The sequence below is a fragment of the Triturus cristatus genome, chromosome 9, assembly GCF_964204655.1.
Source record: "Triturus cristatus chromosome 9, aTriCri1.1, whole genome shotgun sequence".
Lineage (NCBI taxonomy): Eukaryota > Metazoa > Chordata > Amphibia > Caudata > Salamandridae > Triturus > Triturus cristatus.
Window position 1 is genome coordinate 1,009,830,600 of NC_140592.1, and position 17,428 is coordinate 1,009,848,027.

Here is a 17,428-nt window from a genome sequence, read left to right on the forward strand (position 1 = left end):
CGGGAACGGTTTCTTCTTCCGGAAGAGGGTCGTCGGGCTCGGGTAGCACGTCCCGGACCTCGGGGACGGCGACTGTGTTCAGCGGCATGGCCTCAACTCCCTCGGGGGAAGGCAATCGGGCAGTCATAGAGCGCGTGGTGGCGCATACCCATTCGGGTAGGCCCATCATCTCTAGATGGGCTCTTCGTTCCACTTGTCCCCACGGGGAACTCTCGAGGTCGTTGCCCAGGAGGCAGTCTACGGGTTGGGAGGTTCGGACTGCCACCCTCAATTTACCGGCGACTCCCCCCCATTCGAAGGGTACCAGGGCCATCCGGCATAGGCTCTCGGAATTGTCCAAAGATATGACAGGACAGAAGGCATCGGGCAGGATCTGGTCTTCGGAGACCAGGTGGCAGTGGACCGCTGTGACACTCGCCCCGGTGTCGCGGAGGCCCTCGACGCGGTGACCGTTGACCGTCACCTGCTGTCGGTACTTCGTGTTGGCGGGTAGGGGTGTTCCGGGGACCATCTCTCGGTCCCCTAGGGAGACCAGGGCCGTGGCGGCTGGTTCCCACTCTTCAGAGTCTTCCATCTCTTCTCCTAGGGCTATGGAGGCCATTTGTCGAGCCGGAGGGGTTGTTGTTGCGGGTCGTTGGTACATGGGACACTGGGGGTCACTGGCATAGTGTCCGGTCTGCTGGCAGCGAAAACAGGTGATCTTGACTCGGGATCCCGACCTCCCCGGTGGCCCGGTGCTGGCTGGCGGTGGGGCTGGAAAGTGCAGAGGTTGGCCTCTGGGGGGACTGTGCTGGGAGCCCCCCGGGGATTCTCTCGGTCGGCCTTGGTTCCCTCCAGCCCTCTGGGGGGGGTGTCCCTGACTGTAGCGACCGTAGTCTCCCACAGGACCCCGGGAGGCCCGGGTGTTCACCCATCGGTCAGCTGCGACGGCCAGTTTTCGCGGGTCAGTGAGCTTGCTGTCCAGGAGGTGCTGGCGTAACTCCACAAAGCAATTGACGGACAAGTGTTCCCATGCGATTAGGTCGAACAGCTCCTCAAAGGTGGAGACCTTGCTGCCCTTGATCCACCCGTCCAAGGCCCGGCTGTAAAAGTTCACGTACTCTACCCATGTGGTACTGGGTATCTTCTTGCAGTCTCGAAACCGTTGCCGGTACATTTTGGGGGTGAGCCCATATCTGGCTACTAGGGCCTCTTTCATGTGACTGTAGGAGTTCAGCACCGTGGAGGGCAGGTCCAGCAGGGTATCTCTCCCCTCGCTCAGGAACCGGCCCCATAAGCCAGCCCCCCAGTCTTTCTGCGGAACCCGGTGGGAGGTCATGGCAACTTCGTAGGCCTTGAACCATTGCTGGATGTCGTCGTTTTGTAATATTCCTTCACCACATCCTTAGGGATGTGGACCTTTGGTTCCACGGTGGAGGAGGGTGGTTGATTTCCCGAGGGTCTAGACTCTTCATTTTTAGCCTTGAGCTCGATGTCCTTCAGGCTGCGTTCGTGTTCTAGTTGGAGTTTTCTTTCTTCGTGTTCTCTCTGGCGTTTCTTTTCCTCAAGTTCTCCTTGTAGGCGTAATTGTTCTACCGCCAACTTTTTCTCGGCCAGTTTTAGCTCTCCCTCGATTTTCAGTTTTGCTAGTTCTAGTTCGTGGTTGCGGCCCCTTTCTCGGTCCGCTAGCTCCTCCGGGGATAGGCCCCCTTCTGGGGCGCTGCTCCTTACCGGAATGCTTCGTGGTTCGTTTGGCGGCTCTCCTTCTGTTCGGGCCAGGGAAGCTCCTGCCTCGACCCAGGTCTTCAATGCTCCCTGGAAATCTTCTTTCGTGCTTAATCCGGTGGTAGTGATTCCAAGGTCTTTGCAGAATTGTTTTAATTCTCGGTGCGTATAATATTCCAACTGGTCCTCTCGGAATGTCGGGCTTGTGTTGGTACCTGCGGCACCTAGGGAGGTTTCTCCTTCCATCTCTTTTTTTCATTAGTGCGTCAGCCGTTTACTGCACGATCTCTAGGTGTCGGCTCGGATCCCGTCGTCTGCCACCAAATGTTGGAAAGGCGTTCTCCGGGGGGCTTCAGAATACGTTCCTGACCACCCTTTGACCCACCTCTCCCAGAGTTAGGCCGAGCAAGGACGGGGAGGCCCTTCCTGGAAGGGTCTCGTACCTAGGGTCGCACACGCTGAGCTTGCACTATCTGACAGAGGGACACCACACAGTAGTTCTTCGTAAGACAGTATACTTTATCGATAGTTTCAAGGGATCTTTATGATCCGAAACGCAGGTATTGAATCAGGGCCACAAGCGGCGGCGATCTCGTGATGGGGGTATGGGGGTAGCGGGACAGTCTTTGAGTTCAGTGTCTCTGCGGAGTATCCTTCGCACAGCTCTCGCTCCTCGAGCTGGGGGATGTTGTTTCCCTCGGCAATCGCTGCGATTCTCCTGGAGGGGAGTGCCGCGAGACACTCAGCAGGCACAGGTGGTTTCGGAGTCGGGGAGCCGCGACAGCGTCAGCAGGGCTCAGATGGTTCAGAGTTCGGGGAGGCGCGACAGCGTCAGCAGGGCTCAGATGGTCCAAGGTTCGGGGAGCCGCGACAGCGTCAGCAGGGCTCAGATGGTCCAGAGTTCGGGGAGCCGCGACAGCGTCAGCAGGGCTCAGATGGTTCAGAGTTCGGGGAGCCGCGACAGCGTCAGCAGGGCTCAGATGTTTCAGGGTTCGGGGAGCCGCGACAGCGTCAGCAGGGCTCAGATGGTTCAGAGTTCGGGGAGCGTTCTTCGGTTCAGGGGTCGATGGAGCCACGACCAGGTCAGCAGGGCTCTCGTTGGTCTTCTCCTCTCTTCTCTACCTCCCCTCCTTGTTATACTCCCCCTCCTCTTTGAAGTCCGGAGTCCTCGCCGAGAGGGGTCTTGGTGCCTGGGGGCGGTGCGTCGTGATTTCCTGCCGCTCGGCCCTTTGATCTGTTCAGGTGGGTCTGGGAGGGACTCCAGACGCCCAGCCGGCGAGGCGCCCGCTCACCGGGGGCCTGGTGGCCGATCGAAACCCTCCTTGGGGAGGAGACCAGAGGTGTGACAGGGACGGCGTCTCCTGGTCTGGCTTGGGGGCTTCTCGCTCTCTCGGCCGGGCATGCGGGGTAGGGTCTTGGGTGTTGCTGGGGCCCCGGCCGGCCATCGGATTGTTGGGCCATGGTGGCCGGAAGTCTGTGACCTCGGGGATCAGGTGCGGTGGTAGGGTGGCTTGCTGGTCGGGAGGGCCCACGCCACGAGGCCGGTCTCACATGACTGTTACTATGTTGCCCCTGATCCCTTTATGGGATTGTTAGTAACCCAAAAGCAATATTTCTATGTCAATGACACATTGAGTAGTGTTTTATGTGGCTACAATAACCTGTCTTTCACATTCATCGCTGGTGAATAGAACCAAGTTCACACATGTCACCTGAGTGGGAAAGCACACTTTACAGTTACACCAGAGTCATAACTCGTGCAACAAAGGTGCTTGCTTATGGTGTCCTTCAGTCTGGGTGTCTTAAATAGAAGGGGCAGGAATGTCCTGATGCTTGGAAGATCTGATTGATAATCTACACTACTGTGCTGAGGCTTGAGTGTGTGATGGTTAGGAATGCAGGGCTGCAGTATTCTTATGTTGCTCAATGCAGGGCTGTGGTTTCCATATGTCTGAATGCTGAAACAGTGAAGCCTCAGATCTGTCGGGTTCTCAGAGGGTACAGACGATGGATACAGTTGGGGTGGGGCTGTCCTACTTTCGACATTAAACTGTCACATATGTTCTGTATGTCCATCACTTTGTACTGCATATATTTGTTAACTAAAATAAAATCCATGTTTTATCTATTTTAATCAGGTTGCCTTTTTCAGCCGAGGATGGTGTTCATGTCCAGGATCACTATACATTATTGGAGCGACAGATCATCATTGAGGTACCTACTCTCTGCCTTGCTCCTCTTAACCATGAATTACTGAAGCAGCACTGGCTCTCACCAGATCATCACCAGCACAAATGCCTATAACTATAGGCATGCCAAGTCATTTCTCCTTTAAAGTTACCTCTGTGGAAAGCATGCTACTAAGTTTTTTAAGGAAATGTGTACGTTTGCCAAAAAAACACTCTTCTGAAAATTAGGCAGCTGGTGCCTCCAATCCATGGCTTGCCTCAGTTTCGAGCTTATCTAACCATCATACACATTTGTTTGTGCTTTATCGATATTCAGACACACATTTGTTTGCCTGTATGCTTGCATGTGCTACCCTTGACCCCTGTCATTGCCACAGCTACTGTCATGACTGCTGCAATGCATTCTGATAATCTTAGTGGATTTGCCACCATATCTGCCCTTGATGGAGAACATCCCAACAGGAGTTTTTTTAAGTACAGTGCTAGGCTTTTTTTTAAACAATCTTTATTTTGTATGCATTATTAAAAAGAAAATACAGTTAAACTGAAACACCCCAATTAGCAAACAAGATAACCACATACAAGTAGGTGTAGAGAAGTCAACAATCTTTAACCATGCAAACCATTGTATTTAATATTATCAGAATCAACATCAGCAGAAGATGCATTTTGTGTAACCGTCTCAAAAGAACACTACACAATTTATGCATCCTTGTGACCATTAACCTTCAAAGTGCACAGTATCTGGTCTTCTGTAGAGCAGAAATCAACCAAGTCTTTTTTCAAAAGTAAGATCGTTAACACTTCTATACTCATCCACCCCACTGCAATATTTATTTTCTTCCACAAGAAACCCACCATCATGGACTTCTAACAAGTGCTGTATTTGCCACGAAGAGGGACTAGGCTCATGGCAGGCAATCAATGAATAACCTACAAAGTTCTGCACAAATACAAGCACTCCTCTATGGATGTCAGCGCAAGAACTTTCATTTGACACCTCACCACATACTATTGGTATAACTGTACCTTTGGTCATCTGAGACATATCTTCGGGCTTATCGGCTCAATCCTGCACATTCTCTATGGGTGAGATATGTTCTGTTTACAATCTGGAAATGGGCTATTTAGCATCTTGCTTTGCAGGCTGACTTAACAGAACTGCAGTATCTGTTCACCGTGAATCTGGTCAGTGACCAGCACCCCTCCCACGCAGCTCTACCAAGTAGTTGCTGTCCTCCAGACCCGCTGATCCTTGCTGGGTAGTGAGTTTAAGGCCCTCCTCCACCTGCAAGCTCTTGTCTGGGTCTCATCCCTAGTGGTCCAATAGTACAGCATCTATGCTCTGCTGCTGTTCTGCCCTCTCCCCCCTCTTTTTCGGCCTCCTTTCCCTTCTTCCACTATTTTTTTCTGCTGTTCTCTTCTTTTTGCCACTTTTTCTCCCTTCCAGCGCAGCGTTTCCTGCTCCCTGCTTCTCGCCTTCCAGCTGGCCAGCCCTCCCCCTCACACTACCTAATGGCACCTGCTGCACAGCCGCACCAAATGTACATCAAATTTAAGCCTGTCTGCACTTGGACCATGCCCAGTGCCATGGATCCTGGTCCTCGGACACGCCACCGCTCCAAATCCAGCTCAGTCAACCTTGGACGCAACACTGCCTGCCAGCTCTCGTCGCCAAACGACACCTACTGCCCCTTCACCTGCCACGGCTGCCGCTACACCTTCATTCACCTTCGCACTCCAGCTCCTCCAACTGCCCAGCTGACCCTAACCGCACCCAACTGCCTCAACTGCATCATTCTCAAAGTTTGATCTCTTCAGAGACACGCCATAGAGATCCAGGACCTCCTCGACTCCACCTCACCTGATGTCGCCTTCTTTGCGGACACCTTAACCAACCCCAGCTCAGCGCCGGACATCGCCATTGCCATCCCCAATAGCTATAAGATCATCCGCAAGGACCGCGCCAGCCAACCTGGGGGAGGCATCACCATTGTCCACAAAAACACCCTTCGCCTGACCACTCACGCAGACGACCCGTCAACCTTCATGGAGCACATCCACTTCCTGATCCAGACCAACCCAAACACCACCTTACATGGCACCCTTATTTACAGACCACCCAGCCCCGAGGCTCCCATCACCAACACCATCATCGACTTCATCGCATCCCAGGCCCTCGCATCCTCCAGTTGCACCCTACTCGGCTACCTCAACTTCCACCTGGACAACCCCAATGACCAGAACACCACATCCCTCCAAGAGAACCTCACCAGTGTAGGACTCAAGCAGCTAGTTACCTCGCCTACACACACAGCAGGACACACGCTTAACCCTCTCTTCACCGCCAGCGACAGCATCATTTTCAGCCACACCACGAGCTCCTCTGGACCGACCATCACTGAATTCATTTGTCCTTCACCAAACCCACCATACACAACCACACCCACCGCTTCCCCCGCAGAAGCTGGAACAAAGTCACTGAAGAACTCTCACCACCTTCTTCAGCAGTACCCCGCCACTGATACCAACACGGCAGCAAGCAACCTCAATCACTGGATCGCCAACTGCTCTGACTGCATGGCTCCCCTCAAGAAACCCCCAGCAAACAACACATCAAGAAAGCAAACTGATTCACCCGTGCCCTTCAAGAGTCCAGAAGCACCTGTAGATGGCTCAAGAAGAGATGGAGGAACAACAAAACTCTGGAAGCCAACGCCGCCTTCAAACCAGCCACCACCGCACACCACCACCTCATCAAAACCACAAAGAAAAGGGCCCTCCAAGACAGAATCCACGCCAGTGCACACAACAGCAAATAACTCTATGCCATCATTAAAGAGCTAAGCCCAACAGTGTGACCACAGACGTCCCACCCTCCCAAGTCCTCTGTAACAAACTCAGCACATTCTTCTACCACAAGGTCAATCAGATCTACGACAGCTTCCGCCCCGGCTGCCACCGCAAACAACACCGCCGCCCCCCAACAGTTCCTGCTCAACACGGATGACACCCTCAAGACCACATCCTTCCCCGATGACTGAAAACATGCAGAGATCAACCTCCTGCTGAAGTAGCCCTCTGCGGACCCGACTGACCTCAAGCATTTTAGCCCCATCCAACTGCTCGTCATCCCAGCCAAGGTCATTGAAAAAGCCATCAACGTCTAGTTTGCCGAGTTCATCGAACCAAACCACGCCCTGGACATCTCCCAATCCAGTTTCCAAAGCAACCACAGCACCAAGACTGCCCACCACACCGCTACTGACGACATCTGCTCCATCCTCTACCAGGGCAAAACCGCAGCCCTCATACTCCTGGACCTCTTGGCAGCCTTCGACACGGTCTCCCACTGCACCCTAAGCACAAGACTCAACGATGCCAGCGTCTGTGACAAAGCCCTGGACTGGATCCACTCCTTCCTTACCGTCAAACACAGCAGGTCAGACTACCACCATACCTTTCAGAACCCGCAGAGATCAACTGCGGAGTGCCCCAGGGCTCCTCACTGAGCCCCACCCACTTCAACGTCCACATGACCCCACTCACAACCATTGTCAGAAACCACGGACTCAACATAGTGTCCTACGCTGACACCCAGCTTATCCTCTCCCTCACCAACGAACCCACAGTCGCCAAGAACACCTTCCACAAAGGGTTAAAAGCCGTCACAACCTGGGTGAGAGACATCTGCCTCTAGCTTAACTCAGACGAGGAAGGAAGAGGTGTGGCGCCGCGGCCAGGGCGACTGACTCTGGAATCTGGGGATCACGGTTCGATCCCCGGCACCGGCAGCAGATTAGCCCAGCACCATGTGACTCTGGGCAATAGCTTGCTTAATCTTCCCCACGGCCCCCAGCGCCTAGAGACCCTTACGGGTGATTGTTCGCGCTTTACAAATGTGGATTATTAGACAAGACAGAAGTCCACCCCCTCCGCTTGGAACGACTCCTGGTGGCCCACTGCACTAGGATTACCCCCCACACCCATTGACCACGCATGCAACCTCTGCATCTTACTGGACTCCTCGCTCACTATGAACCGCCAGATCAGCGATGTCTCCTAATCATGTTTTAACATGCTCCGAAAGACCTTCAGATGGATCCCTACTGAATCCAGGAAGACGGTCACCCATGCCCTCATCTGCAGCAGACTCGACTAAGGCAACACACTCTGTGCCGGTGTCGCCCAGAAACTCCTCCAGAAGCTCTAGAACGCTCAAAACACCTTAGCCAGACTGGTCCTATACATCCCCTGCCGCAGCCACATCACACATCACCTGTGCGAACTCCACTTGCTCCCAGTCAACAAAAGAATAACCTTCAAGCTCCTCACCCACGCATACAAGGCCCTCCACAACGCCGGACCAGCATATCAGAACCACTGCCTCTCATTCTATGCACCCAACAGACCCCTCTGCACACACAACTGTCACTGGCCACCGTCCCACAGATCCACAGGAGCAGAACCGGAGGAAGAGCCTTCTCCTACCTCACCGCCAAGACCTGGAACACCATGCTCCTCCGCCTCAGGCAATCCCCATTGCTGTCCCAGTTTAGGAAGGACCTCAAAACCTGGCTCTTCGAATAAACCCATCGCCCAGACGGACCAGTAACCCCTGCCCCCCCTCTTGCACCTTGAGACCCTCTCAGATGAGTATCCACACTTTACAAACTCCTGATTGATTGATTGAATCAGTCCGATTATAAGCCAGGTCTGCGTTCCATTGTTCTCAGTCATTCACGGGTACAGCAGGAATGACTTTTCCAGTAGCAGTGTATAATATAGAATTCTTGGTTCTTGTTGTGGCTATATTCATCAGAATTTTATGCATGACATTCTGGACAGACCGAGAAACCATCCACATTGGATCTTAGCAATTGTCTTAAGCCATGGATGCAAAAATCACATACCAACCAATCTCTCATGTCTTAGCAAACAGGGATGATCTTCCAGAAACACAAGAAAATGTTTCAGGGATCCTTGCTGCACCATCTTTATAGCTTTGCCCCAACCCTCTATGCAATAAATTGGCAACAAAGCCACTGGTTTGCTGCAGTCGCACTGAACATTTAGTACAATCACCTCTGGTAGTCCCTTTACCCTCCACTTCTGTTTTGACCATAGGGGTTTTAAAATGGTGAGGTTTAGCATCAGATAATAGTTCAGCTTATCAGAGCCAGAAAGACCACGTTTCTTATATGGCAGCTTCAACACCATTCATTACCCTATTGTGAGAAGGTGGCCTGGTATATGCTGTCCACTAATTAAAGTGGGCACATTGTACCAGTCAACACGACCCTTATTATGTATGAGGTCAAAGATAACCTTTAGGAAAAGCTATCCTAGTGGTAGCTGTGGAGAGCAGCCTTCAGGCTTAATCTTGAAGGAATGTAAAGCAGCTTGTTTTACCAGAATATCACCTCCTGAATGATTAAATGAAGGAGAACCACACAGTAGTTATAAAAAAAATATGTATTTAATAATATAACACTCTCTATTACCCTCTACATGAGGATAGAACACAAAGCACACAATACGAATTCAATAGAACAGTTGTAAATAGCACAATACACAGTGGGCTCCAGGGGGAGACCAAACCATATACTAAAGTAGTGGTATAACAGACACGAACGAGATCAAGACAAGGTATAGAGCACGTAGAATCGCTGGGACCCCAAGGAACCACCCAAGGTGAGTAGACAGGGATCCCTCGGAGGCCGGGTGCAGTGTGGGAACATGACCGCGGGCTCCGTACAATTCTATGGGGAAGTCGCGGTTAAACTTTTAAAGTTTAAGGACCCTTCTAGGAGGACTTCGAGTGAACCCTTTGGAACATAAGAGTTTAAAGAGCCACCCCACCCGTGGATACCATAGTACCCGAGTTACCTATCGCAGAGGAGCTGGGTGCATAGGTCTGAAGTGGCGTCGGAAACTCGCGTTGTTTTCAGTGGGAGGCTGTGAATAAGTACTGTTGCCGAGAAGGTGAAGAGTGTCTGTTGGAATCCAAGCCTGGATTCTGGAAGGAAGGAACCTGAAAGCAGAGGGGACAGAGTCTGGGTTACTTCAGAGTGACCAGGTGCTCAGTAGACGAATGCACACCGATGCCGGGTGCTTTAGGTGCGAAGAAAGGGTGCTTGACTCTGCAGCCACGGGGACCAGGAGACATTGAGGATGACCAGGAGCCAGATGCGAGCTGTCCCACGAAGGATGTCGAGTGCTGAGGGGTCAGTGTCCGGCGGGAGCAACAACAAGCCTTGGCAACAGCAACCCATGCAGGAAGGTCAAACAGGTTACGGTGTGGGCCAGCAAGGTCCAGGAGACTCACCAAGCTATGGGGAGTAAGGCTACATCTGGAGCAACCAGAAAAGCCAAAGAACAATCAAGATGACCCTTAGGAGGTCCCACAGGCCGAATGACCAGGAGTCATGAGGGGACCTCGAGCAAGATTGCAAAGTACCAGCCCATGGAGCACTCGGTGTGAAGAGGCCGAAGTTCTTTGGTGCAAATACTGCTCAGGGTCAGGACTACACGTAGTCCAATGCACAAGCTCTGGAATCGCCAACAAGCATATGTACTTGCAAAAGGACACGGTGCACAGAGGTTCGGGTTACGCAGCCCCCACTAGGAATACTGGCCTCCAACTCGGTGAGAGAGCCGATCGACCTCAGGGACCTTCAGAAACCCACCTTCTGTGTTGCTGAAATATTCGGAGTCCACAGGAGCTCAGGAGCAGCAGACAGGTCAGTTGCGCTTTAGGGGCCTGCGAAGCAGGGGAGTGACTCCTTCACTCTAAGGGAGATTCTTCTGTTGTTTTTAGTGCACCACAGGTCCTACGCGGAGCCTGTATGGAGCAAAGGCACAAACTAAGCTTCGGACGAAAAGGGGGACAAAGTCAAGCCCAGTCGAGGTCCAGCCTGTCCAGACGATTGAAGGTCAGTGGGTTATTTTTATAGAATCTTGTCCACGTAAAATCTAATGTCCTGTAGCCAGGTAACCCATTTTACATCCACGGTAAAGGGTTGGACAGATTCAGGGGACCCTCCTAGGGGAGGGGCAGGACAGAGGGGTGGCTACACCCATGTCCTTTGTCCAGTTTCGCGCCAGAGCAGGAGCCAATGGCTCCCAGTACTGGTTTGAGCTGGACTATGCACAGGGACACCACATGTGCCCCAGGTGCAGACTTTCAGGCACTCACAGAGTGCACCCACCCAGCCCCAATACACTAAACCCTGTCTGGGAGGTGGTCACACCTCCCTGTGACAGGATGCCTATTGTGCTGCCATCCTCTGCTCGAGCTTGGCTCAGCAGCAGGAGGGCAGAAATGTGTCTCTGGTCGGCAGCATCCATTTTGTGCTGTCCGGGTCGAGAAGGCTGGCACCGGTTAGACCAGTGACCCCACGAAGCTCGCTTCAGAAGGATGGAATCATACCTCCCACACCAGTTACTGGTGTGGAGGTATGATTTAAAGGTGTTTGTATGCAGCCGTTTTCGAGATAGCATTTCCCGCAAGATTATAATGCACCTCTACCTATATGTCCGGCTGAGTCACATACAACCTGGGAGAATGGTCTCCGAAGGCTGCAGAGAGGCTCTGCTCATGCAGGGGCACCCTCACATAAAACCCAGCCCCCTGCCTTCAGGATTGTTAAGGCCTGCTATAGGGATGGCTTATAAGTTTTAAGGGTTGTGACTATTAGATATAGTGAACCTATATCTAAAGTAAGCAGTGCATGCACCATCTTACACAGGCTGGAGTAGCAGGCCTAAAGCTCTGGGGTATCTATGCCCTGGGTACATGTGTACCATATACTAAGGACTTATAAGAGTACTCCAGTATCCAATCTGGAGTGTACCAAAGTGCATGTATGTCAATTTAAGGGAGAAAGCTGATAGACTGGGGTCCTGATTAGCAGGATCCCAGTCAGACTAGTCCAACACAATGAGACATCAAGCAAAAAGTGGGGGTAACCATAAGAAGCAGATCCGATTTTCCTACACCTATATATATCTGCTGAGAGCTGCTTCCAAAGATTTGCTAGCCTGGCAGGGTTCCTGTATGGTGAGTTTACAAACACAGTAGAATTTTGAGTAAAACACCCATCTTAACAAACACTATCCAGCCCATAACTTTAGTGTCACAAATTGTGCAAGCAGGACACATTACTAGCTACTCAGTTAACAGCAGAATTATGGAACACTCTCTTATTGCTGATTAGTGTAATCTGCTGCTAGTGGAGCCAGTCACCAGTCCATTACCTTTTCACCTCTTTTGGATGTTGTATAAATCCCCCCTCACCTCCCTCTCCCCCAAAAAATTCTGTCTTTTCAACTTGGTTTGCACAACTTGTTGGTTCTGCTAATTTCAGAACCGTCAAAAATCTTGCAGGCAGCCAATATGTTGCCTCTTGTTTCTCATTAAAGGATGATTCCGGCTGGAATGCAAACAGTCATTCCATTTCAGACGGTCTCACTTGGGGGAGGAAGGGAGCGGTAAACCTGCTAAAATTCGTTTACCAACACAAATTCTGAGCTGGGTGTTTAAAATGAACTAATTCCTAAATACTAGTGTTTTACCTCATATGGCGAAAAACAGACTGTACGTTTAACAACTGGGGAAGGGCCATAAAAGCATTGCACCTTCAGTATACACATTGTGTAATTTTGGAGAACATTAGAGGTTTTAACTAGTTATTGGTTCTGAAGAAGTTGGAGTAAAGGTCAATGAGCCACCGAAACACTGCGTTGACATAATAACTTTTTTTGATATCTTGATTGAAAATAATTTATTCATGTATTTCTAATTAAATGTTGTTATTGATGTATCTAGCTCAATTATTGACGACCATATGAGAACTTGTTTTTTATGTACATTCGATTAAATATTGATTAGTGAGATTTTACATTTTGTGGTTGGAGCATAATGTGCTGGTTTTGATATTGAAGCTGCATTTGTTGTTCTTAAGTTAAGAATTAAGCATCCACATAGTGAAAGATCGGGTTTCAATAATAAGTCCAGGCGAAACTATTTGTATTGCTTTGTTTGAATTAGTAAAAGAGATCACTCTCCAAATTTCTGATGGCTGAGCCCTATACTCCACTCTTCAAGTCTCATTTTTCACAGGCCCAATAATAGTGCAATCTCCAGAGTAAAGAAGGTTCGAGATAAGGGGCACCATTGCCTTGTGTGCCTGCGTAATGAAAATGTGGGTGTTGACTGTCCCCTATAGTTGGGAAATATCCATTTATACATGCTAAGGCATAGCTTCACAATTTCTAGGAGCGGGCTATGGTTTTGTTGGTAGCCAAACTAGTAAAAACAGTAGTTTTCAGAGTTGGCAGTGTGATTGAGATTTGATTTGAACCGTTGGTTTTATTATGGTGTTTTTCATCCCTTCATCCCAATGTCAGTTTAGAAAACTGCTGAAAAATCGTTTTGTTCCAGTTGCATTTTTAAGCTTTCTCTTTTAGTTCACAATCTGTGTAATTGTATTCCATGGCTTTTTAGTTGTAACACTTATGGAAATAGTTGCTAATTTTGGTAATGCTCATGCTTTATTACAATGTTCTTTAAATTAATTAAATACTCAGTTGTTATTTTATGAAAATTCGTTAAGCCTTCATTCTTCATCCTACAAATGAGTAAGATATCCAAGTACTTTCTGAACTGGAAACAAAGTAATGTATGTTATTATTTTCTAAATTGATGGCACTGATTATATCCACTAAGTAAAAACAAGTATAGAAGTCAGCACTATCCAATAGATATTAAAAAATGTATATTTTTACTGTTAACAACAGCATATAAAACATCCGATTACCACTTGAAATCCTCAACGCATAATCTCATCACTACCTAAATAGTTTATCAGAATTTCAATATGTATCCCGCAGGTTTAGAGATACATCTTAAGCGTGGGTGCACAAACCTTTTAATTGTCAGCATAAAGCACACACACACAATGTTAATACTGTTTTGAGGTTTTGTCCTCCATTGAAGGAGTGACATTACACTCTCTGGCTGCATGTTTCCTGAGACCTGGCATTGTCGCCTGTTGCCTTGTCAGCTGCTGAAGGCACCATCCTTAGGAGCATTAGAATGTGGCTAAATTGCAGTCCTCTGTTATATGTCGAACAGAGCAGTACAAAACTTGAAATGAGGTTGTTCTTTAAGAGGGAAGATTATGGGATCCTCTGGTTGACCATGCCAGCCTTAATGCTGCAATGCATGCACACTTTATCTTTGCAAGAGTCATGTGTGCAAATTATGCTGTAATACTTTTTTTATTTGCTATTATGGCCATAAAGGCCGAAATAAAGAATTGTTTAATTGAATTGGTTGACCATGCATAATAGCGGCTTGCTAATAGACAAAAGAATGGCTTATTTGCAGTTCAATCTTTTCCTGAGAATGGAGTACAAGAGCATATTGATGTTTTATCTTTGGCGCGCCCCATGTATATAGCAATCTGAAAGAAACAGTTAGTTATAGATTCCTTACCTTAGAATTACCCCCAGGCGTCAGACTGGATCCAGAGAGTTTTTCGTCAGCAGTACCTCTGCGTGTCAGAAGGGGGCGTCGGTCAGCTCGGCGTCTGCCGTTGGTGTCGTGGTTGCCAGAATGACGTTGCGGTAGCTACTTTGACACAACCCTCGCGCGCTGACGTCCGTTTTTTTATTTTCTGCGCCAACCGGCGCAGATCCGGAGAGAGCGGTTCCTCCAGTCACTTTTTGACTGAACTTTTTGAGCAACTTTTGCCGATGTCTTTTTGAGTCCCACCGACTCCAGGGATGCCCGGCTTCAAGGCTTGCGATTCCTGTACCCCACTGATGTCGGTGACAGATCCGCACCGCGTGTGCCTCTGTTACCTGGAGCGCGACCATGACCCCAAGTCATGCTCCGACTGCCTGACCATGGCTCCCAAGTCTTTGCAGGAGCAGTCCCGGAAGCTTCTTGAGCACTGGCAGTCGGCTCTGCGCCGCTCGAGGTCCTGGTCGCGAGGGAGGTCGAGGGACCGGTTGCGGAGCCATCACCACTCGTCATCCAAGTCTTCGCACTCGGGGTCAGGTAAGTCGAAGCACAAGAAGAAGTCGAAGAAGCATCGTCGCTCTTCGACTTCTCTCCGTCGGTCGGCTGACGCGACAAGGGATGCTGGCAGTGCTCCTCCCACGGTTCCGCGTGCAGAGCCTGAAGTGTCGACACCGAGTTTCCCTCTCTTCCCGGGACCCGGAGCGATCCCTGCCCAACTTCGTCAGTTTTAAGAGGCGATGCATGCCATCTTTGGGAAGCCCAACTCAGTTGGCGTGCCTTCAGGCCCCGCGGACTCGGTTGGGGGTCCTAGGCCTTCCCTGCCGACGGCTCCGGCCCTGGCGCCGCAGGACCCCCATGGATCCAGGCCTGGATCTGGATCGGCGCCGGTTGACCTCATTACACCTCCACTGGCGCCGCTTCCTACATCACCACACCTGAACTCGATGCTGGCCTCCATCCTGATGTAGACACAGAGCCAGACGATCCGGGTCCAAGTGGGGTTTTTGTGTCCCTGTTCACTCCTGGGGTCACTTTCAGGCCAGATTGGCACCCAGAGGACGAGGAGGAGGACTGGGAGGGGTCTGGTGACCCTTTGACCAACCAGTTGGATTATGATCCGGACTGGAGAGAGGAACTGGGGGATGCCAGTGGTCCCGATACCTCCCCAGATCTTGGCATGTTGTCTCCTCCTACCATGGCTACGGAGGAGGGAGCTTCCTATGCAGTAGTGTTGCTTAGGGCGACCGAGGCTCTCCACCTCGAGCTTCCTAAGGTGGCAGTTAGGACTAACCTCCTGACAGAGGTGCTTCAACCGCAAGCGAGCTCTTCGGAGCCCCTGCTGCCGTTCAATGAAGCCCTTACTGACATTCTTTTGGGCACCTGGTCCAGGCCCAACACGGGGGCTCCCGTGAATAGGATGATTGCCCGATGCCACCGCCCGGCCCCGGGCAGCCCCACTTTACTCTCCCAGCACCCCACCCCAGAGAGCTTGGTGGTCCAAGCCTCTACCTCCAAGAGCGCATTCCCTAACGCTCCACCAGATAGGGAATCCAAGAAGCAGGATCATCTTGGAAAGAAAATGTTTTCTTCCACCAGCTTGGGACTGCGGTCGGTAAACACCGCATGTCTATTGGGCCGTTATTCCCACTCTGTGTGGGACACGGTTGCACAAGTGCTGCCTCAGTGTCCGGAGGAGGCCCGGACTGTCCTCTCACAGGCTGTTGCAGCAGGGAGAGATGCAGCAAAGTTTACCATCTGCTGTGAGCTGGATACCGCCGACTCTCTAGGCAGAATGATTTCCACATTGGTAGCCCTTCGACACTATGCCTGGATGAGATCGACTGGCTTTTCTGGGGATGTCCAGAGCACCCTCATGGACAAGCCTTTTGGATGGCTGTCGCCTTTTTGGTGACAAAGCGAACAATGCTCTAGAGCATTTGAAGGACTCACGGGCCACGGCCAAGTCCTTGGGCCTCTTCAACCGCCCTGCGCAGTCCGCTTTTAGCCCCTTTCATGGCCACGGAAGTGGTGCCCCACTGCGTCCCGCCCACAGCCACAGGCCGACGCAAGCTGCACAACCTTTGCGTGTCCGGGGACGTGGGAAACCACCGCCGTGGTTCCTGGAGACAGCGACCGGGCCAGTACACCAACCCCCCTCTGCTTCAGCCTCCAAACCTTCCTAGTCCGACATTTCAGGCCCATCAATCGCCAGTGGGAGGCAGGATCTGCCATCACCTCCCCCACTGGCTCACCATCACATCGGACAGGTGGGTTTTGCAGAAAGTCCGAAGGAGCTACTCCCTCCCCTTCGAGGCTACCCCTCCAGCCATGCCACCTCAGTACCATTGCATGTTGGAGGATCACCTGGGCTTTCTCCAACAGGAAGTTACAGCTCTCTTGGCCAAGGGAGCCATCAAGCACGTTCCTGCCCCAGAAGTAGGTCGTGGTTGTTATTCACACTACTTTCTGGTACCCAAGAAGGACAAAGGCCTGCATCTTGTCTTGGACCTCAGGAACGTCAACCGCTTCCTCCGGAAGGAGAAGTTCAAAATGGTGACATTAGCTCAGGTTGTCTGCCCTCGACCCTGGAGACTGGATGGTAGCATTGGACGTGCAGGACGCCTATTTTCACATTCCCGTCCTACTGGCCGACCAGCACTACTTGCGGTTCACAGTAGGCCACAATAATTTTCAGTTTACCGTGCTCCCCTTTGGCCTTACCAGCTCTCCTCGGGTGATCACGAAAGTGATGGTGGTGGTTGCAGCTTATCTGCGCAGATCAGGGGTTCCAGTTTTCCCCTATCTCAACGATAGCGGGTTCGCCCCAGACAGTCGTCTCTCACCTCCAGACTACGGCCGACCTCCTGCATTCGCAGGGGTTCTCCATCAACGTGCCAAAGTCACACCTGATTCCCTCTCAGAAGCTCCTCTTTATCAGAGCGGTTCTGAACACAACGCAGTTTTGGGTCTATCCTCCCGAGCAGCAAGTCTGGGATATTCGGGC

General features: G+C 51.0%; 1 protein-coding gene across 2 annotated transcripts in view; it reads left to right on the plus strand.

The window, feature by feature from the left end:
* The window catches only part of VIPAS39 (VPS33B interacting protein, apical-basolateral polarity regulator, spe-39 homolog), a 360,975-nt gene that overhangs the window by 201,876 nt on the left and 141,671 nt on the right, over window positions 1-17,428 (plus strand). For both annotated transcript variants that reach the window (XM_085626643.1, XM_085626644.1), the window contains exon 13: window positions 3,843-3,918. In XM_085626643.1, the coding sequence (XP_085482769.1) occupies window positions 3,843-3,918 (76 nt within the window). The remainder of the gene's footprint in view (window positions 1-3,842; window positions 3,919-17,428) is intronic.